Source organism: Xiphophorus maculatus, chromosome 5 (genome assembly GCF_002775205.1).
Source record: "Xiphophorus maculatus strain JP 163 A chromosome 5, X_maculatus-5.0-male, whole genome shotgun sequence".
Lineage (NCBI taxonomy): Eukaryota > Metazoa > Chordata > Actinopteri > Cyprinodontiformes > Poeciliidae > Xiphophorus > Xiphophorus maculatus.
The window spans coordinates 710,776-736,264 of NC_036447.1; the positions used below are offsets into that span (position 1 = coordinate 710,776).

General features: G+C 45.5%; 1 protein-coding gene across 2 annotated transcripts; it reads right to left on the bottom strand.

The window, feature by feature from the left end:
- Positions 1 to 1,570: 1,570 nt before the first annotated feature.
- On the bottom strand, positions 1,571 to 24,676 carry wdr17 (WD repeat domain 17). Of its 2 annotated transcripts, none has more exons than XM_023334399.1 (32): positions 24,588 to 24,676; positions 21,336 to 21,474; positions 19,518 to 19,701; positions 19,216 to 19,446; positions 18,404 to 18,514; positions 18,180 to 18,320; positions 17,988 to 18,110; positions 14,712 to 14,899; positions 14,469 to 14,637; positions 13,642 to 13,730; positions 13,495 to 13,577; positions 13,335 to 13,421; positions 12,532 to 12,696; positions 12,339 to 12,454; positions 11,837 to 11,923; positions 11,533 to 11,682; positions 11,340 to 11,470; positions 9,627 to 9,752; positions 8,584 to 8,739; positions 8,442 to 8,506; positions 8,185 to 8,317; positions 8,031 to 8,119; positions 7,320 to 7,419; positions 6,920 to 7,059; positions 6,732 to 6,843; positions 6,513 to 6,654; positions 6,331 to 6,433; positions 5,992 to 6,093; positions 5,184 to 5,279; positions 4,598 to 4,665; positions 3,444 to 3,541; positions 1,571 to 3,367 (listed from the first exon to the last, which is right to left on the bottom strand). In XM_023334399.1, the coding sequence occupies exons 2-32, from the start codon at positions 21,456 to 21,458 to the stop codon at positions 3,248 to 3,250; spliced, it is 3,828 nt and encodes a 1,275-aa protein (XP_023190167.1). In that variant the 5' UTR covers positions 21,459 to 21,474; positions 24,588 to 24,676; the 3' UTR covers positions 1,571 to 3,247. The 2 variants fall into 2 exon arrangements, with proteins under 2 accessions (XP_023190167.1, XP_005814106.1); XM_005814049.2 differs by having other exon boundaries at positions 13,642 to 13,733.
- Positions 24,677 to 25,489: the final 813 nt, after the last annotated feature.

The window sequence follows — 25,489 nt, forward strand, 5'->3', positions numbered from 1 at the left end:
ACCCTTCCCTACTGGTTATAGGTCCGATTTTACCTTTTCTCTCCTCCGTAATGTGACGATCGTGATGACGGTTAGAATATCAACAGAAAATGTTCAAATGAAATACCAGAAATAACACGAAAATAAAACTCTTAAAATATAAAAAATTACAGTTTAGTAGAATATATACTTTTTTAAAAATGTGATCTTCAATTTATTTTGTTTTGTCATCCAAAACTGCCTCTTCCTCCTTTCATTAAATGCTTCACTATTTTAAAATAGAGACATCAAATTATCTCAAACATCTCATGAAATAGATTTTGGTTATTTTGAGATGAGAGTCTTGGATCATTCTAGTATAATATAAATATTAAAGGTTTTTTAAAATATTAACTAAGTATTCTGAGCTGATGAAAGGCTAAAAATATTATATATTTTTTTTTTATCTGGAGTTAGAAGCTGTTTCTAACTCCAGCATTTAACAGCATTTCTCTCATATTTTATATTATTAGAACACAACCAGACCCGTTACATATTTCTGTGTCCTTTTAAATCGACACCTGATTAATGATGGAGATGGGAGTTAAAGCTCCGTCTCACAGGGGATCCCGCCAGACGTTCCCAGCAGACCCTCACAATACGTTTGGGCCTGCCAGGTCTGACCGGCTTTCGCCCCCACCACCGGAGCCAACTCACCACCAGGTAGGGGTCAGTGGACAGCTCCGCACCTCTCTTCACCCGAGTGTCCAAGACATACGGCCGCAGATCCGATGAAACGATGACAAAGTCGATCATCAAACTGCGGCCTAGGGTGTCCTGGTGCCAAGTGCACATATGGACACCCTTATGCTTGAACATGGTGTTCGTTATGGACAATCCATGACGAGCACAGAAGTCCAGCAACAGAACACCGCTCGAGTTCAGGTCGGGGGGGCCGTTCCTCCCAACCACGCCCCTCCAGGTCTCACTGTCATTGCCCACGTGAGCGTTGAAGTCCCCCAGCAGAACAAGGGAGTCCCCAGGAGGGGCACTCTCCAGTACCCCCTCTAAGGACTCCAAGAAGGGTGGGTAATCTGAACTGCCAGTCGGCCCGTAAGCACAAACTGCAGTCAGAACTCGACCCCTCACCTGTAGGCGGAGGAAGGCTACCCTCTCGTTCACCGGGGTAAACCCCAACATACAGACACCAAGATGGGGGGCAACAAGAATGCCCACTCATGGTGAGTTGCCGCTCATCATGGGCAACTAAAGAGTGGAAATATGTCCACCTCCAGGCCCGGCTCCAGAGAGGGGCCCCAGTGACCCGAGTCTGGGCGAGGGAACACGGTTTGCAAAGGTCTTCTGGCTGCACTTTGTCTGGTTCCTCATCCCAGGGGCATGAAGCCCCAGGCAGCGTAGCTCCTGTAATCACTGGGGCAGCCCTCCGCCATCATAAGGGCAGCCCATGGAGAGCTGTAAGGACATTACTTTTATTTTAAATATACAAGTTTTGTAACAATAACAAATATTTTGATGCACATTTCCAACCAATGCTTCATAAAAACTGGGCAAATGTGGGGAAAAAACAAATTTGAACAAAATATAACAAATCTGAATTTCCAGCCCAACGTAGTCATTCTTTTTATTCAGATTGTTTAGAAAATAGATTCAGTTTTATTTGATCGATGTTTCTTCTTTTCTACAGTCTGGATTCAGCTGTTTTCATTTTCCTCTGATTCGTCGTTTTAACATTCAAACCCAGGACCTTCCTGCTGCTGAACATCAGAACATCTGATTAAGTTACTTTAACTGATATTTTTTACATAAACGTGTAAAAAATCTGAATCTAAAAAACAGAGTCTGCCATCGGTCTGCGTTCTTCCCTTTATTCCAGTTTTCTTGTTTTTCCAGTCTAATAACCAGGTTTGTACCCTCTATGTACACGCTCAGCTGGAAAAGAAAAACTGAGAGGTCAGAGGTCAACTTCTCATGTCACAGCTACACCAGGTCTAAAAAAGCAACAACCTGCAGCTGACCTCTTAAAGTCACAGTACAGAGGAAGTAAACTCCCAGTTTCAACATAAAACATCATCAGGAGTTTAAGGAAATCTTCACTATGAGTCAATAATTTCATATGAACCGAACCAGGAGCAGCAGAAGACAGCTGGAAAATTAAAATGGCCGTCCTTCCCGTTTTACTGAGCCTCAGATCCATATTTATAATTAAACGGTTAATGATTGGTTTAAACCAGAGGCGCCTCCGAACTCTGGCCTAGTCCAAACACAGCCGGCTAGCTGGGAAAATAAAACACTTCGATGCGTTTCATCCACTAGAAAACTCGGTTTAATTTCACAAAAACTTAAAACTCGGACCAATTGGTTTTTATAAACACCCGGTTGAGTGTGAACTAATAAATAAAGAACTATTTGTCAGGATCTGTTCCTTATCTGTGTTTATTCTGAGTCTCCATGTTGTCCTGTCGCCCCTTGATTGTTCCCAGGTGTTTCTTGTCTCCTTGATCTCCCTCTGTGTATTTAACCCACCTGTGTTCCTGTCCAGTCTGCCTGTGTCACCAGATGTGAACATTTGTCCTGCCCTCCTTTGTGCTGCCTGGACTTTGATTAAACCATCTCATTCATCTCTACCTGGGTCTGCTGCCTCACCACCACATCATGACACTATTTTGTATTTACTGGTGTACTGGGTTTTATATTAATGTCTGTATGAACTCAACATGACTCTTGAGGGCGACCAGCTGCCCCCCGGGGGCCGCGGCCGCCCGCTCTGCCCCGATAGAGACGCCCCTGGCCCAATCGAAACAGGAAACAGGAAACAGGAAACAGGAAACAGGAAACGCTCTGCTGCTCCCTGGTTTGTTCCCACACGACGCCAAACTGACTTCTGACCCTTCAACCTGGGAGGGGTCAGAGGTCATCTGAAGTTCAAAGACACAATCAGAAACCCGGAGCTTCACCTCTGACCCTACAGGCCGCAGCTAGCAGGTCAAAGGTCAACACCCTGGAAGCCTCTTCTCTCCAGAAACAAGATGGCAGTCGGACTGAGGTCAGCAGAGGATGGAGGATGAGACTTCTGGGACAGAACCAGGATGGGCAGAACCGGACCCCGCAGAACCAGCAGAACTAGAACAGAAGCAGTAGGAGGTTCTGTTGGTTCTGGTTCTGTAATGTTTGCAGCAGATGTAACTTTCTTTGTACTGTGAGGTGATCAGTAAGAGTTCTGATCAGCCCGGTATTGGTTCTGCCCCCTCTGCGTCCGGTCCGGTTGAGGTCAGAACGGGTTGATCCGCAGCCCGGTTCCAAGCGGGGAGAACGGGTTGACCTTGGCCCACATCAGAGCGTCGTTCAGAGAAATGGCCGACTTGTTGTCCTCCAGAAGGAACACCGGACCCTGAAGCAAACAGAACCAGAACCGGAGCGTCACGCCGGCCCGGAACCTCGGAGAACAGAACCGCACAGGCGCTCACCTGGATCCTGTGTTCGGTGAAGCAGGACGGGTGGAGGTCCGAATGGCTCGGCAGGTTGGAGCCCGTCACGTAGTCGGGTCCGACCAGAACCAGCGCGCCTGGAGGAGAACGGAACCAGAACCAGGACGGTCAGAACTGGACCTGATCAGAACCAGTCGGCGCTGGACCAGATCAGAACCAGAACCAGAATGGTCAGAACTGGATCCGATCAGAACCAGTCGGCGCTGGACCGGATCAGAACCGTTGTATGTAATAATCTGGATCATCCAGTTAAATGTCTTCACAGTTAAAACCAAATGCAGGATGAAATAATTTTACACATTTTTAAATTAATTATTATTTTTAAAATGAAGCCTAGGCGCAAATTTAAACTGGAGACTCTTTTATCCCCACTGGGACCCGTTAATCGAAGCGACCCGCCCACAATCGTCGACCTATCGGCGCCGGACCAAGCCACGTCACGTCCAATCACCGACCAAGTCCCAGCTGATAAGGACCTTCATTCATGGCGTCCTTCGCTCTCCAGCCGAGCTCCACCCACCACCACCCCTTCTCCTCCATTCGCCCGGTCCTGAGGCCCGCACCCTAACCCAACCTCCACCACCAGGCCCTGGGGGATGACGTTCCTAACAGCATCGGGATGCTCATCTGAAGCCTGTCGCTAACGCTGCGATAACCGTTATCCCCACCGGGCCGAGCGCCAAAGACTTTAAATCCTGTTTGTCAATAAACTCTTCTAATTGTCTTCTTATCTCCGTCTGAGTCTCTCCAGATTGAAATACCAGTTATTTAATTTCATCATTTAAAATATGTTACATTATTTAATGAGAAGTTTATTTACTTAATTTCATTTATTTGGTCTCTTCCATGGAACATAAACCATCAAATCATTTATTAATTTATCATGTGACTGAAATATTTCCAAACCAACTGGTTAATTATTTAAATATTTAATTTATTTAGTGAAATAATAAAACATTTAAGTAATTTATGAAAAATTAATTTATATATATAAATGAAATACTCTCAATTTTATGCAACTACTGAGATGTAAATCATTATTTCTTGAGTTATTTATTGTAATTTGGGACTGTTTGCCCTCCGTACTGACGGCGGCTCTGGCCCGGCTCCATACAGGGTTCTGGTCCGGTTACCTGGTTCTGTGAGTTGGATCTTCCTCTGCAGGCGGCTGAACTCTTCCCTCTGACTCTCTGATGGAGGACTGGGGACGACAGAGACAAATTGAACTGGTTGAACTGGTTGAACTGGTTGGACTGGAGGAAGACGAGAGTGATGAAGAGGAGGAAATGTTTTAAAATGAAAATCTGAAAAGTGTGGAGAGCAGACCCTCAATGACCTTCAGAAGCCAATCAGCTGGTTAGTCAGAGAAGTAACCATGGTAACCATGGAAACTTTAGTCCATACATACATAGTCTTGTACATCTGTAAATAAATATTATATCTCGTAGAGCACTTCTGGATAGATGCAAACTACATCTCGTTGCTTGTACTTGTGACAGAGCAATGACAATAAAGTTGAATTCTATTCTATTTACGGCTAGGTAGAAATGCACGCCACACTTTTCAGATTTTTATGGTTTCAAACACAATAAAACCAGGAATCATTTTCCCGCGGGTCTCAAATCTGCTCCTCTTCCTCGTCGCTCTCCCCCGCTCTGCTGCGTTGCCACGGTGACCCGAGCAGCAGAGCAGGAAGTGAGCGCGGCGGCGTTGTCCGACCTGTCGGGCTGCGTCGCCGCGCGCCACGCCTCCAGCTCCGCCGACAGCTGCTGGATCTGCAGAGGAACGCCGACCTCCCGCCGCTTCAGCAGCTGGCTGAGACACACAGAGAGGGGGGTCAGGGGCTGCTGCTGTCGCCATGGAGACGCTGCTGCACCTGCAGGGGGCGCCACAGCTCAGGAGGTTTTAGTAATGAGTTCGCTGTAATTTGGTTGTTTTTCCGGCTTTATAATTTTATGTTCAGAGACTTCAGCAGTTTATTATTTCCTGATAAAAATCCAAACTTTTTAAAACCATCTCAGAGTTAAAACAGGAAGTTTGTCCTGGAATATTATTCTCCATTTATGGGATTTTACTGGCATCACCTGTAAATATAAAACGTCTCTGAATTTCAGAAAGTTGGAGAGAAGATGAGAAAAGATGGGAAAATGTATCTAAGCTGCAGGTTTTCACCTTCAGGGTTTCCTTTGAGTTATTTAAAAATGTTTTATTATAATCATTTGACTTTTTAATCTACTTTATTATTAACAAAATTGTGGGTAAAAAATTAACATTTTTATTTAATGTCAAAACGTCCAGAACGTCCTTAATAAACATAATGTGACTGGTTCGTTTCCGTGTGTGTGTGTGTAATTATTTCACACACACACATTATAAAATTCCATTACAATTTTATAATTTTCTGCATTATTTCAGACTCCGGTGGAGCAGAGCTCTCTGCAGAGTGCATCACTCATGAAAGACTACAAACATGGAGGACACAGAGAGCCTGGTTACCATGGTTACGGGTGTGTTGGTTCATTCGTACCTGGTGAACTCGTAGAGAGCAGGAACGATGCTGCAGTAGCTCCGTCTGATGGCCAGTAGGCCTCCAATGTAACCGCACAGGATCAGCAGCTCACTGCGCTCCCTGCACACACACACACACACACACACACGCACGCACAAACACGCACAAACACACGCACGCACAAACACACACACACGCACAAACACACACACACACACACACACACACACACACGCACGCACAAACACGCACAAACACACGCACGCACAAACACGCACAAACACACACACACGCACGCACACACAGTTACGACAGCCAGGGCGACAGCCTGTCGTCCTGCGGAGCCGAGTTCCTCACTGGGTGAGCCTGGGCAGGACGAGGCGGTCGGTCCGGATGTAGCTCAGCAGATCCAGGATTGGCTGAACGCTGTCCACCGTCCAATCAGATCCGGCCAGCTGCTCTGATCAGCAGCGACACGCAGCGTGAGATTCACAGCGGGCATCCGCTCACAGTCGACACGCAGCGGAGCAAACAGTTACCTTTCAGGAAGCCGAGGCCCATCTGCAGGGCGAGTTCAGGCTCAGAGCTCAGCAGGTGGAACTTCACGGCAGAGAACAGATCGCCGTCGGCCGCCGCGGCTACCGCCAGATCCGCGCACTCATCCTGGGAGGGAAGGCCGCACTGCAACGACAAAAACAACAACGATTTAAATCCCAGAGAATACGGTCAAACAGTAATCTGGGCCGAGGTCGCCTCACGCGCTGGTGCAGCTGGTTGATCTCTGCAGCACTTCCTGGGTGGAAGGCGCACAGCTTGGCCAGTAAGACGTGATTATCAGGGATCATCTGCAGCAGGTCAGCGGAGAGCTCCCTGAGAACAACAGACGTCCTAACAGACCAGCAGCAAACACGGAAACGCCTCACGTAGAAGCGGACTGCATGTCTACCATGTTGGGGCCGTCATGTACTTCCTGGCCAACAGCTCCAGGCAGTAAGCCGTGCTCTGATTGGCTGCTTCTCCCAGGACCAGTCCCACGCACGCAGCCAGCTCCAACTCGTTTCCCCGGATCAGGCTGGCCATGGCCGACTGCAGGACAGAAACATGGCTTCAGAACTGAGGAGGAAACCTGGTAAAACCTGGAGGAACCTGGAAAAACCTTGAAAAACATGGAGAAACATTGAAACCTGGAAAAATCTGGAGGAACCTGGAAAAACCTGAAGGGTACCTGGAGGAAATCTGGAGGAACATAGAAGCCTGGAAAAATCTGGAGGAACCTGGAGAAACATGGAAACCTGGAAAAATCTGGAGGAAGCTGGAGAAACCTGGAGGAACCTGGAGGAACCTACCTGGATGTTGTCGACCGCCAGGTGGCAGCATGCGGCCAGGACGGAGCAGCCATCTTGGAAGTACCACTCGGCCAGTTCCTGACAGACGTGATGAAGGAGGCTGAAGACGAAACGGTTCTTATTATTTCTGCTCACTGAGTTTATGATAAAGATTTACTGTTGACAGATTAAACAACACAGAGAAACTGGTTAGTGTAAAAAATTAAAACTATATTACAAAGTATTTCACTTAGAGGTTGCTTTTGTCCTAAAATCATTTAAGCTAAATATGCTAATTAGGCTAATCTGAACTAAATTAAAATATGCTGACAAGGGATTAAATTATTTGCAATTTTAAATCTTATTTTATAATGGAAGCTAAACAGTGCTAAGCTAAAATAAGCTAAATTAGCATTAGCTAAGCTAATTTAACTCCTAAACTATGACAACATAAGCCAAAATAAGCTAACTTATGACAGGCTAAATTTAGTTAAGCTATGCTTTGACTAACTTGGGATAAAGCAAGCTATGCCAAGCTATAGCTAAAGCTAATATAATCCAAGTTAAACAAATGCGGGTTAAAATAAGAAATGTTAAGATAAACCAAATCTAGCAAAGATGGGCAAGGCTAGGCCAAATTAACTAATCTGGTGTATGCTAAAAGAAGCTAACTTAAGCTAAGCTAGTGTTGTGGATCTTTATCAGTTTACTGGGTTTCTGCCGCCTCCGTACCTCTGGTACTGCTGCCTGTTGTCCACGTCGTTGGTCGTGTGGTTGATGGACGAACTCTGCGGGGAACGGATGTTCCCTTCACACGCTCCCTGCAAACAGCGGCTGCTCAGACCCGGCCTGCTGGACGCGCCTGGTGCCCCGCCCCCTCGGTTACCTGTACGATCAGCAGGGCCTCCAGCAGCTGCCCCCTGCTGGTGAAGAACGATACGAGCTTCTTAATGTCGCCGGTGGCGATGCAGTACGGGATGGCGTCGTCGTTATCGTCGGCCATCAGCTGATCGGCTCGTCTGCAGAAACACGACCCAGTTACTGACAGAACAGAGCCAGAACCGGATCAGGACCAAAACCAGAATAGAACCAGAACCAGATCAGAACCAGAACCTGCTCTGGCTCTGGTTCTGAGTGCGTTACCTCTGCATGAGTTTCTTCCAGTACTTCATGGAGACTCCGGGCGCCACCGCCAAGGCTTTCTCCCACTGAAAGAGACGGCGAGTTCAGGGAACAGACAGGAGCTGAACAGAACCTGTGTTTGGGCCGGTGACCCGGTTCTCACCTGTCCCAGCTCCACCATGAGCTCGCAGTACCTCTGGATCTGACCCAGCCTCAGGTGGATCTCTGCTGCTTCCTTCAGACGCTCCTCTTTGCTCGGCGCGCCGATTCCTCCGCCGAACTTCGACATCTTAACGATGGTCAGCTCCTGAGCTTCAGACTGAAACAATTAAAAAATAAAACATTAAAAAATAAACAACTAGACAATAAAATAATAAAACATTAAAACATAAATGATTCTGGTTTTCTTTCTTTCTTTTTCTTTTTTATCAGATTAGCAAAGTAAAAAGTCTAATTTTGTTTATTGATCTTTGATCTATTTTCCTATGTACATTATTTAACTGATCATTTAGTTTAATCTACTTTAAAAATTCTACAAAGTGTGTTAATATTGTAAATTTGTTATTAACTAATTAAATCTTTTTGTGTTGCCTCGTATCACATCTGGTAGCTTCTGTTTACATGTATTTTAATGATTTTATTTTAAAAGCTACTTCTTAGTGTGATAAATGAACAAATTAACTAATTCAAATATTACATAAAAATACAAAATAGAAATAAAAGAAATACAAGGGGAAAAAACAATACTCAATTTGAAAATATATGGCAAATTATTTTTCAAACTATAAAAAATAAATTAAAAACAAAACACATCACTAAATAATTTACTTTTCAAACTTGATTTTTTTCTTTTTATTGCTGGTTTATTTGTTTAGTTAACTTTTTCATTTTTGTCTGAAGAATAATTAAAAATATTTTTGGGCTGTTTTTACAGTCTTACTATTTTTCACACTTCAGATTAAACTAACAAAAAATTTTTATTTTTCTGTTCAGAGAAATCACTGAACCATTTCAAAATAAAAGCATTTCTTTAATATGTTGACATCTTTTAGTTTCTGTGGTTATGAACAGTTTAGTAAAGTTTAAAGCACTACTGATTCTCATTTCCTACTGTTAAATTTAGACGCTGTTTTTAGATGCCTCTCTTTGTGATTGGCTGTCTGCCTGCTTGGGGGCGGAGCCTGCAGGGTTACCTGAGCGGCTCACCGTTTTAAACTTCACCAGGTGTTTCATGTGCATCACGCCTTTGCTGTAGCTGGCAGGAAGCAGCGAGTCGTCTTGGCCGTTGATGACGAACACCAGGTCCCACAGGTTGCTGCTGCCCCCTGGAGGCTGAGGGCGACACTGCACATGCTCAACACATCCGGAACCATGCGGAACCAAACGGTCCGATCCACCAGCCGACGGAGGCTCCGGCCATCAGCAGATTAAACATTTACCCGGAATGCAGAGATTATGTTATGCAGCTGCTTGTTTTAACTGAAGCGTCAGAAAAAGACTGGATGAGGTTTGGTTTTTAACTAACAGCGCCCTCTACAGGTTAGCTTCACTATTTTCCCTGAGATTCATCACCAGAATGTTTATTAAAGATGGCAGAAGGGCTGGAGTTACAGCAGGACAGCAGCAGGGGGCGCTAGAGGTAAGGAGGCAACGTGAGCTGATTATGCCATTATCCGCTGCTGCTTGTTTATCTGGTCACTCAGGCTCAGCAGGAAGCTGCTCCAGGCCCAGAGGGACCGGTTCTACGGCAGACCGGACCTGGACAGCTACCCTGCCTATATTTCACACGAGAAGAAGAGCTCAGAAAAAAGGTTGTTATTCTGCAGACATTATCAGTTCTGACATCAGCTTTCATCAAATCAGGGAAAAACTGCAAGATTTTAGACAAAGCATCAAGTTACTAAAAAACAGAACAATGTGGATATTTAGGCTTCTAAGTATATTTCCTGCCAGAGCTAGAAAATTCATTTTAATGAGATTTTTAAAAATTAATTAAAAACCATAAAACTATAAAAACTATAAAACCAGAATCTCAAACATCTTTACACTTCGTCTAGATCAGGGCTCTCAAACTCCAGTCCTGGAGGGCCGCAGTCCTGCAACCTTTAGATGTGCCTCTGCTGCAGCACCTGAACAGAATAATCAGGTCATCAAGGTTCTGGAGAACCGATCTACACCAGGAGGAGGTAATGAAGCCGTTTCATTCCTGTGTTTTGTACCTGTGGCTCATCTAAAACCTGAAGGACTGCGGCCCTCCAGGACTGGAGTTTGAGACCCCTGGTCTAGATGAAACATGAGAGTCACAGTGAGCCTCTTAAAGGGCCAGTATCGTGTTTTCCAGCACCACAGTGCTACAAATAGCTTTATCATGTAACTATGTTACCTTGAGTTGTTACAAAAATTAAATATGACTTAACAGAAATTCACTTCCTGATTTAACGCCTTGAAATTGGGTCTCTGTCTCTTTAAGAAACTGCTGTCCTGTCTGAAGCTCCGCCTCCAGGAAGTCATCCCAATATGGCTCCTCTATTAACCCTTTAATGCTTTTACCAGCGTTGCTCTGGGCTCAGCAGTTCCAGCAGCTGCTGGCTAGTCTGAAGGAGCTGAGTGGGGGAGGAGCTGCGGCTCGAAGGCGGGGCTAGGTCCACCAGGCTTTTAGCAGCTGAATGGTTGCTATGGAGACTAAAGGATTTCTCAAACATGAATCAGAGCAACACTGCAGGTTTGTTTCTGATCCAAGATCAAAGCTGAGTGTAGATACTGGAAGTTTAACCAAGGAAGTTTGCCTGATGAAGAGGAGCCTGATGACATCAGACCCCCTGCTGATCCTGATGACATCAGACCCCCTGCTGATCCTGATGACATCAGACCCCCTGCTGAGCCTGATGACATCAGACCCCCTGCTGAGCCTGAACTCACACAGAAACTCTCGGAGAACCAGCGCAGCTTCCTGGACCGGCCGTCTCCGCTCAGCTTGTCCAGCTCCTGCTTGATGTCTCTGGACACTTTCCCACAGAGCAGCGGTGGCGAGCCGGGGACCATGGCCGCGTCTGCAGGGAGAGACGGGTCAGAACCAGAACCGGGCCAGAACCAGGCCTCCTGCGGGGCTCACCCGTGTTCCCGATGATCCGGTCCCAGGGCGTCTCCGTCAGGATGTTGAGCAGCAGAGGACAGACGAGGGGCGTGAGGGACCAGAGACGGACGGTGCTGTCCCTGCTGCAGCTCGCCATGGTGAAGGGACGACTGTGGTGACACGTCAGACCTGGGGGGACGCAGAGGGACCGGGACGAGGACAGGGGGACAGGGAGGAGGCCGGGGGGGACACAGGGTTACCAAGAGGAGGACAGGGGGACAGGGAGGACTTCAGAGAACTGGACAGCCTCAGCAGGGGCTCCTGGTGTCTCTCGGTGTCTCACCGTAGACATCGGCTCCGTGGTCGAAGACGGTGTCCAGACACGTCCCATCCCTGGTGTCCCACACTCTGATCGTATAATCCCAGGACCCTGCAGAACCGACCGGGACCAGAGACCAATGAGGACGGACCGTTCCCGTCTTAAAGCTGCAGTAGTTTATTAAAATGCTTTTCCATATCAGCTGAATCTGCCTCCATGTTGTGGCAGTTTGTTATGAGACGGATAATCTGGGGAAACAAGGAGCTGCTGCTGACGTCTGGATAAACGCAGCGTCCTCACCACAACCAACCAATCAGAGCCCAGAGATCCACTTCGTCACAGATATCAAATCAAACCGTCACGACTTTAAGACACATTTCACAGAAATATCAACTATTTTATCAAAGTTACAAACTACAGCTGGAAGTCAAACTTATGGACAAATAGTTCTGCAAGTCCCAGCAGGTCGTACTGGTCCAGTACTGGTCCCAGTACTGGTCCAGTACTGGTCCCAGCAGTTCTGTACCTGAGATGAGCAGGTAGGGAACCTCGGTGTTCCACAACAGGCCTCGGACCGGCGCCGTGTGTCCGCTCAGAACGTTGATGCAGGCGTCCTGGGTGTAGTCCCAGATCCGGACCGTTCTGCTCACACACAGAACCAGAACCATAGAACCAGAACAGCTTTCTGAGCCAGAGGCCCAGTTGGTGCAGAACCTCACCCGTCGTCAGAGCCGGAGCAGAGGATTCCCTCCCTGAGCGGCGACCAGCGGACATGGAACACCTTGGCCAGGTGTCCAGTAAAAACCTTGAGCGGCTGATCAGAGCTGGTGGCCAGGTAGTAAACACGCACGTTCCTGTCCTCACAGCCGGTTGCTATCATGTCCCTGCAGGGAACGGAGGGGGCAGAGGGGACGGGGCGAACGAAGGGGACAGAGGGAACGGAGGGGGCAGAGGGGGCAGAGGAGACGGAGGGGGCAGAGGGGACGGAGGGAACAAAGGGGACAGACGGGGCAGAGGGAACGGAGGGGGCAGAGGGAATGGAGGGGGCAGAGGGGACGGAGGGAACGAAGGGGACAGAGGGAACGAAGGGGACAGAGGGAACGAAGGGGACAGAGGGAACGGAGGGAACGAAGGGGACAGAGGGGGCAGAGGACACATGGCTTTAAAGCTAAATATTTACCTTCAAACTAAATAGTTAGTTATGAAGCTAAATATTTAGCTTGCTAACTAAACATTTAGCTAGTAACTTAAATATTTTGCTTTAACCAGAACCAGGAATATTTAGGTTCAAAGTGAATATTTAAGTTAAATATTTAGCTGCATTATGGGGAAAAGATGTATGAAAATGATCAATTTAAAGGTTCTATGAATAGATATCGAGCCATTCAGAGGAAAATGGATTAAATCAATTAACTGAGTTTTTAGACCAAACCTTATTAGATAGTTACAAATAACCTGCTTACAGCTACAGACCGATGGATGGACAGACGGCCGGATGGATGGACAGATATTCAGGTCTTACTTGTTGTTCTGGCTCCAGTCGCAGCCGAACACGGCAGCAGGATGTTTGTACTTGTGCAGGATTTTCCCGTCGATGGTTCTGATGATGCTGCAGAGAGAGGAACATGAAACACGCTCCGCCGCATCGCTGTGCGATTAAACCCGGTTGGACCAGCGCTCACCAGAACCCGTCTCCGCTGCAGGTGGCGATTCTCTTGGAGTCTTTGTGGCTCCACGATATGCAGAAAATCCCGTTCTTACCGTGCTGAAGGGAAACAGCAGCAGTTAGAACCTCTCCAGCTTCACGAAGTCTGCAGACCTGAACTGACCTCGTTAAAGCGGGTGATGATTTTCCCCTTCCTGACGTCCCAGATGAACGCTCCATTACGAGACGTCGCTCCCGCGATGCAGTTCAGGTCTCCTTAGAAACAAGCAGAGAAAAACTGCTTTCCCATGAAGAACCACAGCAACCTTCTGGTTCCTGACATCCAAACTAACACGTTCCAGATCCAAGAAACACAGAAGGACCGCACAAACAAACTCGCCCGACCCACAATGCTCTCTGCTGCCAGTCCTGCCTCACACCTCACCACCGTCTCACTGCCCTGCTCCTCATGCTGAGCATGATACCTCCAGCTGTTTCCCATTAATATCCAATCACTCATGTTTACCTTTACACAATAAAAGTAAGGTAGCGTTAACTTATTAGCTCACCTTAGCAGTTTAGCTAATGCTACTATTAGCTAACTTTAACACAGTAGGACCCATTAACACAGGTAGTAGCAGCTACAGTTTATAAACTAACATAAACTGATAAATAATTGTCAACATCCTAACATTAGCTAGTATATGCAATGTATGGTATGACATTAGCATATATGCTAACATAACCTCAAATGCTAACATAAGCTTATATGTTAGTATTAGCTAGTATGCGAACATTAGCAATATGCTAATATTATTAGCTGATATACTATCATTAACTGAAAAGTCAATACTAACTGGTATGCTAACATTAGCTGATAAATTAACAGTTACATGGTAACACTAGCTCATATGCTAACACTAGCTCATATACTAACATTAGCTCATATGCTAACATTAACTGGTATGCTAACATTAGCTGATATTAGCGGTGTGTTAGCAGCTGATCCACCTGGAGCCCAGGACAGAGAGTAAACCACGCCTTCGTTGCCAGGCGACGTGGAAACGGCTGTCAGCGTGTTGGTGTCCCAGATTTTTATGGTTCCATCAAAACTGGCCGTCGCCAGCAGGTTGGGGTCATCGGGTTTAAACTTGCAGTCAAAGATGGTTTCTACGTGGCCCTGGAATTTGAAAACAGACGTCAGAGCGAACCGAGACGCTTCCTGTCCTGCCAGCCGCTCAGCCGGCGGCGTACCAAGTCTCTCAGGAAGTCCCATTTCTTGGCCCCCATGTCGTAGAGTCCGACGCCGCCGTCCATGAAGCAGCAGACGGCGTGACCGGGCGGCAGAGAGAAGGCCCGGTTCTGGGACAGGGTCGGCGGAGGGACGGCCTCGCTGGTGGAACTGGTGTGCTGGCTCTTACTGGGAGAACTGGAGCTCTGAGCTGCAAAGAGGAGCAGAGGCGGTTAGCTTGAACATTGGTCCAGAAAGTCCAGCAAGAAAACTGACGATCCGAGTGGGAAGAACGGATTTACCGGAAAAAATAGGCTGAGGCTGTTTATAGAAAAATGTTTTTTTGGACAGTTTTGACCTAATTGCGGCTCTGAAATGGACTTTTCTAAAAATTTTTTACTCCAGTCTAAGATGAATGAATGATTAATTTAGCTGAGATTTCAATAATTGACTAACTATAAATGAAGTTTCAGTCTACATGTTAGGTCAGGGGTCACCAACCTTTTTGAAACTGAGAGCTACTTCATGGGTACTGAGTCATACAAAGGGCACCAGTTTGACACGCTCTTCTGAAATAACAAATTTACTCAGTTTGCCTTTAGTTATACATTATCAATAATGATTAATGATACTCATCTATGAGAAGACACTGATCATGTTAATGGTTTCTCCCAATAATTAGCAATGAAAACAAGGTGGGAAACAGATATCAATATTCAGCACTTTATCTCTTTTAATCTCAGTAATTGTCACATTTTTAGATAATCACTTACATCACTACATTTCATAGGAAAAATGTCCAATTTTCACTAGCCACTCACAAACATTTTTTTAGCAAATCATGAACTATGTTGCACCATGTTTCAAAAAGTTATCAATTATGTAATGTTAAAGAAAAATCAACTTACATATTTTTAAATAAATCTTGTCACATTTTGAACTCATGACCAAATCTGCTGCATTTTTAACAAAATTATAACTTATATGTCATGAACACACTTTTAAATTGAACACAATTCCTCAATATTTTAATTAAACTTTGCCATGACACTGCCATGTTGCCACTAACATCTGGCATTGGTTTCTTTATTAGTGAGAAGACTGGCATTGCATGCTGTTCACCAGTGCACTGTAATCTGGTGTGTAACTTGAAACTGCAACTGTGAGTGCATCTTTCAGATGTGCATCAGTGAGGCATGTTCTGTGTTTGTTCTTAATGAAGTTCATGTCAGAAAACGCTGATTCACAGAGATAGGTTGAACCAAACAGGCTGGCAACCTTCATAGCTGCTGTGCATACACCACTGTACTTCTCTGTGTCAACAAGGGACCAAAAGTTTGGTGCAGTCTGGTAAACTTTGAGGTGTAGGTCATTTTGCAATGTTATGATTTCCATCTCCACCTGTCCAGCATCCAAGTTGAATGTTGCACTTAGTTTCTCAGCAAAGTATGTTGTGTCCACATTCATGAAAGGATTGGAAATGAATGACACACATGGCTCAAGCTGATCAAGATCACAAAACCTATTCTCAAACTCTTGCCCAAGTCTGTTTATGACTTCACAGTACTTTTCTGCAACTTTGTCAAATGTCTCAGATGCAGAAGCATTGTTTTTCAGCACCAACCTCACAGAGGGAAAGTGCAGCACTTTTTTTCTCTGTAAATCCACAGAGAAAATGTTCATCTTGGCTTTAAATGCATTTAAAGCACTTATCATATCAACAACAGTTTTACCTTTGCCTTGCAGCTCGCAGTTCAAGACGTTTAGTTTCCCAGTAATGTCCGTCAAAAATGCAAGGTCAAGGGTCCACTCTGTGTCTTCTAGCAGTGAGACGTCTTCGCCTTTGGACTGCATGAACTCTTTGATTTCACCCAAAAGTGACAAAAAACGAAATAAAACTCGTCCTCTGCTGAGCCATCGGATTTCTGTGTGTAGCAGCAGTTCACCATATTCAGCTGACATCTCCTCCAATAGCACCTTGAAAATCCTGTGCTGTTTAGCTTTGGAGCGGATGTTGTTAATGATTTTTACAACGGGAGTCATCACGTGCTCAAAGCCGATCACTTTTGCACATAACGCCTGCTGGTGAATGACACAGTGATAATGCAGAAATGTTGGGAAGTCTGGGTCACCTTTACAGTGAGCGATGAAACCTGTATGTCGGCCGATCATAGCAGGAGCCCCGTCTGTTGTCACCGCCACCAGTTTTTCCAATGCTACCTTCTTCTGCACGAAAAACTCCTTCAGCGTGTTATAAATGTCAACTCCCCTCGTAGTTGACTTTAAGTGTCAGGAGTTCTTCTCTTGTGGAGAAATCTTCAAACACCATCCGGATGAAGACCAACAGCTGAGCTGTACTGCTGCTGTCCACGGACTCGTCGCACTGGATGCTAAACCACCTGCACTTTGCCAGATCCCGGTCCAGCTGATCGCCCAGGTTACCAGACATAGCTGACACTCGTCTAGCCATCGTAGATGCCCCCAGTTGGACGTCGGAGAGAGTACAGATTAGATCGGTTCCATTTTTGTCATCTTTAAGTACAGTGTTAGCTATTATCATCATTGCTTCTTTGACAACTGCTCCATCTGAAAATGCCTTCTTCTTCTTGATCAGAAAATGTGTAGCTCTGAACGAGGCTTCGGTTGCTTTTAGTGACTTTTTTCCCGCCCTCGTGAAAAAAGATTGTTGCTTACCCAAAGCTGCCTTTAGCTCACTGGCTTTTTCTGCACATACTGCGCTTCCCGGTGGGTAGTTAGCATGGTAATTTTTGTGACACGTAGTGAAATGTCTCTCAATATTGTGCCGCTTTGCCGTCGCTACGGTCGCCCCACAAATGAGACACACGTAGGTTTCTTTCACAACCGTAAAAAAGAACTCCTTCTCCCATTCCTCGTTAAAGTGATAAGTTTTCTTTCTTTTTTCAGCCATATTTTTGGGGAAAGAAAATGCATTCAGCACCCATCTTCGCTGTGTCCGCTAGCCTACGTTACATTGGCACTGGTTTTCTCATGCGCACAATACTGACCATTGAATTAGAACTAGAGTAAGTCAGAGTTCACCCTAACTTTTCTAAACGTCATGTATAATGAGGATATTTTTAAGATACTGTCATTTTTAAAGCTATATAAATGCAAGTGTGATTAAAAAAAGAATAGCAACAGAATAAAAAAGCTCACTAGTGAGTTGTCCTATTTTTAGAACGGGCTTGCGGGCGACTCATGTGGTCCTTGCGGGCGACCAGGTGCCCGCGGGCACCGTGTTGGTGAGCCCTGTGTTAGGTTATCGGAGGTGTAGTTACCTCTTTTGGCCAGCGGGGCGCTGAGCACGTGCAGAGCGTGAAATCCTGTCTTCTTCAGCTTGAAGCTGTCCAATGGCGTGGAGCGAGACACGTTCCAGACCCTCAGCACGCCGACCTGCGAGTCTGCAGAAACAGCACGTTTCACCACAAATCAGGTTTCATTCAGAGCCAGGGTCCGGCAGCGCCTCTCACCCCCGGTGATGAACATCCCCGGAGCCGAGGGAACCCAGGCCAGGCACTGGACGGAGGCGGCGGCGGACGGGAAGCAGAAGGACGTGATGCAGGACAGTCCCTCGCTGTCCACCAGCCGCACGCCGTTATGGATGTTGGACACTGCAGAAGAAGAAGACGGCGGATCAGAACCCAATCAGAACCCGAGGCTGCGTCTGCACCGAGGCTTCGGGTCGGAACCGGACCTAGTAGGTAGTCGGTGGACAGAGGGTCCCACTCCAGGGCGCTGACCGGGTCCTCCTCGTCCGTCCCCTCCAGGGACTCTGGACGCAGGACGTGCTTCTGGCTTTTACTGCCTGGACACACAGCAGAGGTCAGAGGTCAGACAGGAAACTGCAGTAGAACTGCTTAGAAGGGGTCAAAGGTCATACAAAGTGTATCATCCCCCAGAGAAGAAAACACCTGAGAGAAGATTCATCCCAAGGTCAGAGGTCAGAGAAACGACCAGTTTAGGGCAAAGTACTCAGCTCCAGTACTTGAGTAAAAGTATTGGTACTCAACTACAATCGAAAGTTACTCAGTGAAAGGTTTTAACATGAGAAAGTACTGAAGTACTTATAAAAATACTCAAGTATTCAAAACTATAAATTATAATCTCTGGTATCAGAACGTCGCTGTTTTCTGAGAGTTTTTACAGAACCATGTGACTGTAGAGGTTAAAGGTCAAAGGAACAACCATGTATGGCAGGCTGAGTTACCATAAAATCATAATTACCTTCCAGATATCTGAAAATCTAAACTGTAAGCTGCAGACTACGAAGCTATGCTGAGCCAAAACGACGAGCTTTCTGTCCAAACCCAACGCTTCATTCCAGACTCTACAGGCCTCAGTGAGCAGGTTAGAGGTCAAAGGTCAATCTCCCTAGATCAGTGTTTCTCAAGCGTTTTCAGGCTGAAAACCACGGAACCCATTAAACAAACTCTCAGACCATAACTGGAAATGAATGCAGACTGTTTAAATAAAGCTCAACATAAAAGAGCGCGGGTCTGGACTCACCGGGCTGGAAGACGGACAGGCTGCCGTCTGTGTGTCCGAACACCAGCTTGCCCTTCTTGCTCGGGTGCCAGCGGAACAGGCAGATGTCCGACAGGAAGGAGTGCGCCTCCTTGTGGACGGTGACCGCCGCATCAGACCCTCGGTAGTCCCAGACGTAAAGAGGGCCGCGCTGCGACACGAACGCCACGCCGTCCGCCGAGTTCCAGCACCAGCTGACGGAGACGGGGACGCCTGGAGAGGACGGAGGTCAAAGGTCAGAGGTGGTCAAAGGTCAGAGGTGAGAGTCCCGGTCGGTCGCCTACCTTTGGTGTTGTCCAGCCGGGCGGCGGCCTTATTCTCCACCACGTTCCAGATGATGAGCAAGTTGTCGGCAGAGGCGGAGGCGAACAGGTCGGCGTTGTCGGGACACCAGCTGATGGCCGTGATCGTCTTCTTGTGCTCCGACATGATGGAGCGCAGCTTGAACTCGTTGTACTGCTGGTCCAGCTGCACGCAAACAAACATCTGCTTTACCCGCACAAGGTCAAAGGTGAGCCAGGGAGTCCCTCAGGGATCAGTCCTGGGAAGCAGCTCCCTCCTCAGACGGGTCAGCAGCCGTCAGAGGAGAACTTTCTGGATCACGTTTGATTCTTCCTGCTCACATTTTCAAACCATTTTTAGTTATATTTCACTTATAACAAAAAACTAATTTTATCCGATGATGTTCACTTGAAAACATCATGTGCTGCGACTTTTGGGACAGAAATTTAGAAATCTAATCAAAAACAGGAAGTTGCATTTTCAACAGAAAAACAACAACCATTGGAGACGGCGGCTGGTATTTCAAATTTGATCAATATGACTTTTAAAGGTTGTGTGCAATAATTTCTGTTAATTAGTCACAAAATAAAAAAATGACGGTTCATTTTTCAAAGTCACAGTTTTCAAAATGTGTTCAAAGTTTTTTCATAACTGTTGAAGTATATCTGAATAAAACAAGTATACATAGAAACATTTATAAAAATGTTCTGCATGTTTTATATTTTACACATTAGTAACATTTGTCTTACTTGTTTGTTGCCTGTAAAAAGTTACCAGTCTGTGATTGGAAAAGTATGGTAATGATTAACATGTTTCATCTGCCAACAAGTTATTTAAGACTAACTGAACCGCTGAGCAACTTCTCTCTCCCTGAAGCAATCATGTGTGGCAGCTGCTTCAAGAGACATTAAATATTTGTGAACAAACGAGGTTCCAACCTTTACTCTTTTGTTTGATATATGCCAAATTTAAAACGGTGTGTATTATAATCCTCCATATTGAAGAAGGTATATTTTATGCCACATTTCTCTCAGATGACAAGTTAATATACAACAAAAGAAGCTTGTATGTCAGAATAATCTGAATATTTGATGATGTATTGATGCTGATTATACAATTTACAGCTTCCACGATCTCTATAAGTCAAAATAATTTATTGTAGATTTTGCTCACACAGGTTCAAAAATGTACTTACAGGTTTGACTATATGGTTAGATTTTCCTAAGCACACTACATATCGACCACATTTTTTAAAAAGTTGTTTTAAACATCTGGTGCAAATAGCCCTACTAAATTGATTAAGTTGTTTGTTTTTTTCCTTTATTTAATCAGGTAAACCCCGTTGAGATCTAGATCTCATTTTCAAGAGGGACCTGAAACAAACTTCACTCCCCGTCGGGGAATCGAACCCTGGCAGGCGGGGACACTCACCACTGCACTATATATAGTACATATACTAACAGGAGATTAAGTTGTTCCTGAACAACCCACAACAAAAACTAAACCAACAAACATGGTTTAGTTGGCATTTAGACATTTAGCTTCAAACTAAACATTTAGTTAGCTAACTAAATATTAGAGCTAACTCAGCTAGCTCCGAGCTAACTGTGTAGGTCACTGCCATATAGTTAGCTCTTCATTCATGGAGCTAAATATTTACCTTGGAAGCTAATTATCTGGATTTATTTACTGAATAAATATTTTTGTTTGAATATGTGATAGTTATGAATGAATGAATGAATGAATGAATGAATGAATGAATGAATGAATGAATGAATGAATGAATGAATGAATTCATGGAGAGGTACTCATGACCTCACCTGGTAGATGTAGATGGCTAACGTGGCGCAGTAAGCGAAGCGATCTCCGCTGGCGGCGCAAACGTCTTTGTTCCAGGGCTGGCAGCCGGCGGCCAGGAGGCCCACCTGCTTCACCTTGGCCATCCTCACCTGCAGAGACCTGGAAGACCCGCCTCCATCAGCAACGACAATATGAACACATCGATATCAACGCATGAAGATGAACACATGAATCTGAAGGAGGGAGAACCAGTTTGTTGGCTTTAGTTAGCGGAAGCTAGCAATCCTGAAACGATTAATTGGATGAATTGATTATTCAAATTATCGCCAACTAGTTTAGAAGTCGATGAATCGACTCAAAAAAGATCAACAGCTGAAAAAACAACATAATCAGAGCATCATGAAGGCAAAGCTGTACACAAATAGAAACATTTAGAAAACCTCCTATGAATAAGCACCGGGTTTAAAATAAATGTTTACGTTAAATAAAAATAAAACCACCTTTTAGGAACATTTTGTAATCCAGTTATTAATCATTTAATCAACTAATAGTCAACAAACTTTCTTCTAATATTGTATGAAAAAGGCGGCAGAACGTAGATATTTTTTTAATCTGATTAAAAGTCAAAATTAACCAATTGCTGGGCGTGACGTGGTGGCGGAGGGGTTGGCGCGACCCACATTCAGGCAAACGTGGCCTGACGCGGCTGTCGCGGGTTCGACTCCCGGACCTGACGACGTTTACCGCACGTCTTCTTCTACTTTGAAAAAATGGACACTAGAGCCCACAAGAAGACCCCCTGCGGGGCAAAAAAAGATTAATCAATTGATTAATCAAAAACAAAAGTAGTAGCTTGTTGCATCCTTAAGTTAGCTGAGGTTTTTTGTGTTGACTGATTTTGATATTTGTTGTTGGACAGGTTCGGTTCACCTGCTCATTATTTTCTGTTCCTTTCAGATTCATAATAAAACCAGAAGAGCTCAGGAACGTTTCTGCGGGTTGTAACGTGAAAACACGCGGACGGCTCCAGGCTCGGTTCGCTTTTCCTCCTGCAGGCTGCAGGCTAAGATGATTACAGAGCAGATTGAATTAATCTCTGCTGCTGATCGGCTGCTAACGCTCAGCAGACACATGGCACCTGCTGCACATGTGCCTCTGTAATGCAGGAAGTCCTGTCTTCATTTTACCAGCTGATTACTGCTGCTGTGGATGAAAACATTTATCAATCAAAGGCGATCTTCAAACACCTGCAGGCCAGTTTTCCCCTGACTTCGTCTTGTCAGGTGCAAATCGACTGATTTCCATGCAGATTCTCTTCATTAGCAGAATCAGGGCGGCTCGGCTGGCTAACGAGCGCTGACGGAGAAACACACGATCCACCTGAACACTTTTATTATTCTGGACTCTTCATGTTTTCTGCTCTTTCTTCGCACCGTGGTGTTCCAGACAAAGAAATGATGGAACCTCCAGGATTAAGATTGTTAGACACTTTTGGTCTGATTATGCTCCTATATGTTGGAGGCTGTTTGGTTGTATAATCTGAAGGTAAACGAAATATAACAATTCGCCATTGGTGGCGCTCTTGCTGTGCACAAGAGAGGTGAGCGGAACCTGTGAAGAAGAAGAGATGTTCCGGTTCGAAAATAAACGTTGCCATGTGCAACTTCCAGTTATCTGCTTGAACAGTATTTAATTTGACCTAGTGTATCATACACAACACGCACTTCTGATGTCAGCTGGTTGGTCACTGGATCTTTCTTCAGCTGCATCCTCGGTGCACAAAGCAGCGTAAACTCAGACCCTTCCTCTAAACATCACAGTTCCCAACAAACTCAGTAAATGTTCACATTGCTGCACAGAATTATTCATGTTAGGTCATATTTCTGTTGTTTCACAGATTTTATCGGCACTTATTGTAATCAGTTGTTTTTTATTGTTCAAGCAAACAAAATTATCTAACTAATTTCCAAAGTGTTTGCAGTCGAAAGAGTCGTGTCAATGTTTTTCAAATTTTATGCTAAAACAACCAGACAAAATCTACTTCCACATAGGAAAGCACAAATCATATTTTGTTGTTGGGTGAACACGTCTGTTCTGCATAATTTATCTTTTTATTCTTCCTGCCAAAACCAAAATACGGATGATAAAAGTTTTCGGTCTGGTGTTTTGGTATCAGCCAGTCCTTCTATTTGAAAAACAATTTTGTTTTCATAATTCATTTCATTTGTTGTTTCTGTTATTTTGTTTATTTTGGATATTTAAAATGTTCCAATATTAAATGTTTGTTAGAATTTAAAGTTTATTGATGTTTGATAATGTGCATTATTATGCTATTATCATTATATTACTGGAAAATGGTCTCAAAACAACAATATTATCGTTTATCACTATAACTTCTGGGACAATTTATCGTCTAGAAAAATGTCTTACCGTTTAATTCTGCTGCTGTGTGAACGCAGCCGCTCTTCAGATTTATCAACTTTTCAGACAAACAACCGGAATCAGCAGCTCAGGATTTCTGAGGATCGGCCAGAAAACGGCAATCGGTGGGAACATAGATGGACCAGGTTCTAAGTAACAGGCCTGGTTCAGTCCAGAACCCTCATGCTGTTCAGGTTCTGGTCATCTTTAGGTCCGGTTCTGGTCGGGTTTGGATCATCCTAGCCTTCAGCTTGGATCTAAACAGTGTTCTGCCCTGAAGCTGGAGTTTTATGGACCTCAGCTGGAACCGGTAGGGTGGTTCTGGTCCGCCCCGCCGGTTCCGTGATGATTCATTCTAACTGCGCAGCTCCAGTAAACCCAGTTCTGCCTCCAGGTGAGACCAGAACTCCCAGCAGGATCCAGAGCCATGAAACCGGTCCGGTTCTGGTAGGACTGGTTCGGGTGTCTGGGTTTTCATCCAGACATCCTCCCTGTGTCACACTGCACGAGCCCACTCGTGACAAAGACGGTTCTCCTCGCGAGCCGCGACCGGACGGGTTCGCGTTAAACCGAATCACCGATAGAGATGAAGCCGAGCTGCCGCTTCACGCGGTCGGAGGTCTGGGGGCTGAGGGCGGGTGTCAGGAGGAGGCAGAACCGGCAACAGGTCTCAGCGACACCAACTAATCCCTGGAAGACGCGCTGCGCGACGCATAGGCGGCAGCGCGGTGACGGACGCGCGGCTAGCATCTGCTGCCTCCGCTGTCGCGCTGTGTTCAGGATTGTTTTCCAGCGGCCTGGTTCTGGTTTTGGACTGGTTCTGGTTCTGCTGTGTCTGGTTCCGGTCTTACCGTCAGGTGCCAGCAGGCCGATCCGCGGTGGACAGGTCACAGGTGCTGAATGGAGTCCCGCTGCCGCCGCGGCTCAGCGTCGTCCAAGGGAGGCGGGACCAACGCAGCGGCGCCTCCGATTGGCCCACCAGATCGCCGCTACTAAACAGCCATTGGCTGCTGGGAGCGTCAGTTACAGCACTCTTCCTGTTTGGATGTTCAAGCTTAGCAGAAACAAATCCTTTAAATTCATTCACAACTTTGAAATAAAAATAAATCAGTGGTTAAACTTTATGTTAACTGCGGTTTCTGAGGAGATTTAGCTCCAGAAGCAGGGCTGGCTCCAGGGGGCATGGGGCCTCGGGCAGAAGGAGATTTGGTCCCCAGGTTTACTTGGCTGGGCATGAAATTATCCTTTGATAATTGGGCATTTACTTAAAAATAAAATATTAAACTTAGCACTGGATTGTAACTATAGTCAAGATCATTCTTTGGTCATATGAAAGTCATTTCCTTAGTTTTACACCATAAGATAAAACATGTAGATTTACTGACAGAACCAAATTAGACTTGCAAAGGATAGAAATAATTGTGTAGAGATGATCAAAAATCCTGGTATTAGATTATTCTTTCAGTTTCAGACAGAGAATAAAAGTTTAAGAGCTGCTGCCTGGTTTCAGGAGAATTAGTCAAACCAGCCGCTCTGCTTCTGCCCAGCTGCTGGCGCATCCAAATTTAAAGGTTTTCCCTCCAGCTAACTTTCCACTAGTTTGAAAGCCCTCGGCCTTCTCTGCAACAGTTGCTCCTCTGAATCATTGCTGGATTCTTTCCAACCAGGCATGGAGTCGCATCCATTTGCTGCACAGCCAAACTAAAACATGCAGCAGAAACAGTTTAGATATTAAATTCCTGTTTATTATTCA

Bases quoted from the DNA above. Each gene is read 5' to 3' on its own strand.
- wdr17 (XM_005814049.2), bottom strand. From the start codon at position 21,458: ATGGCCAAGGTGAAGCAGGTGGGCCTCCTGGCCGCCGGCTGCCAGCCC. The intron at 12,455-12,531 runs GTGAGGTTCTGC...GTGTGTGAGCAG, and splicing joins TGCTCCGGCTCTGACGACGG to AACGGTCCGGATCTGGGACT. The intron at 6,844-6,919 runs GTAGACATGCAG...TGTTGTTCTCAG, and splicing joins TACATGACGGCCCCAACATG to GGAGCTCTCCGCTGACCTGC.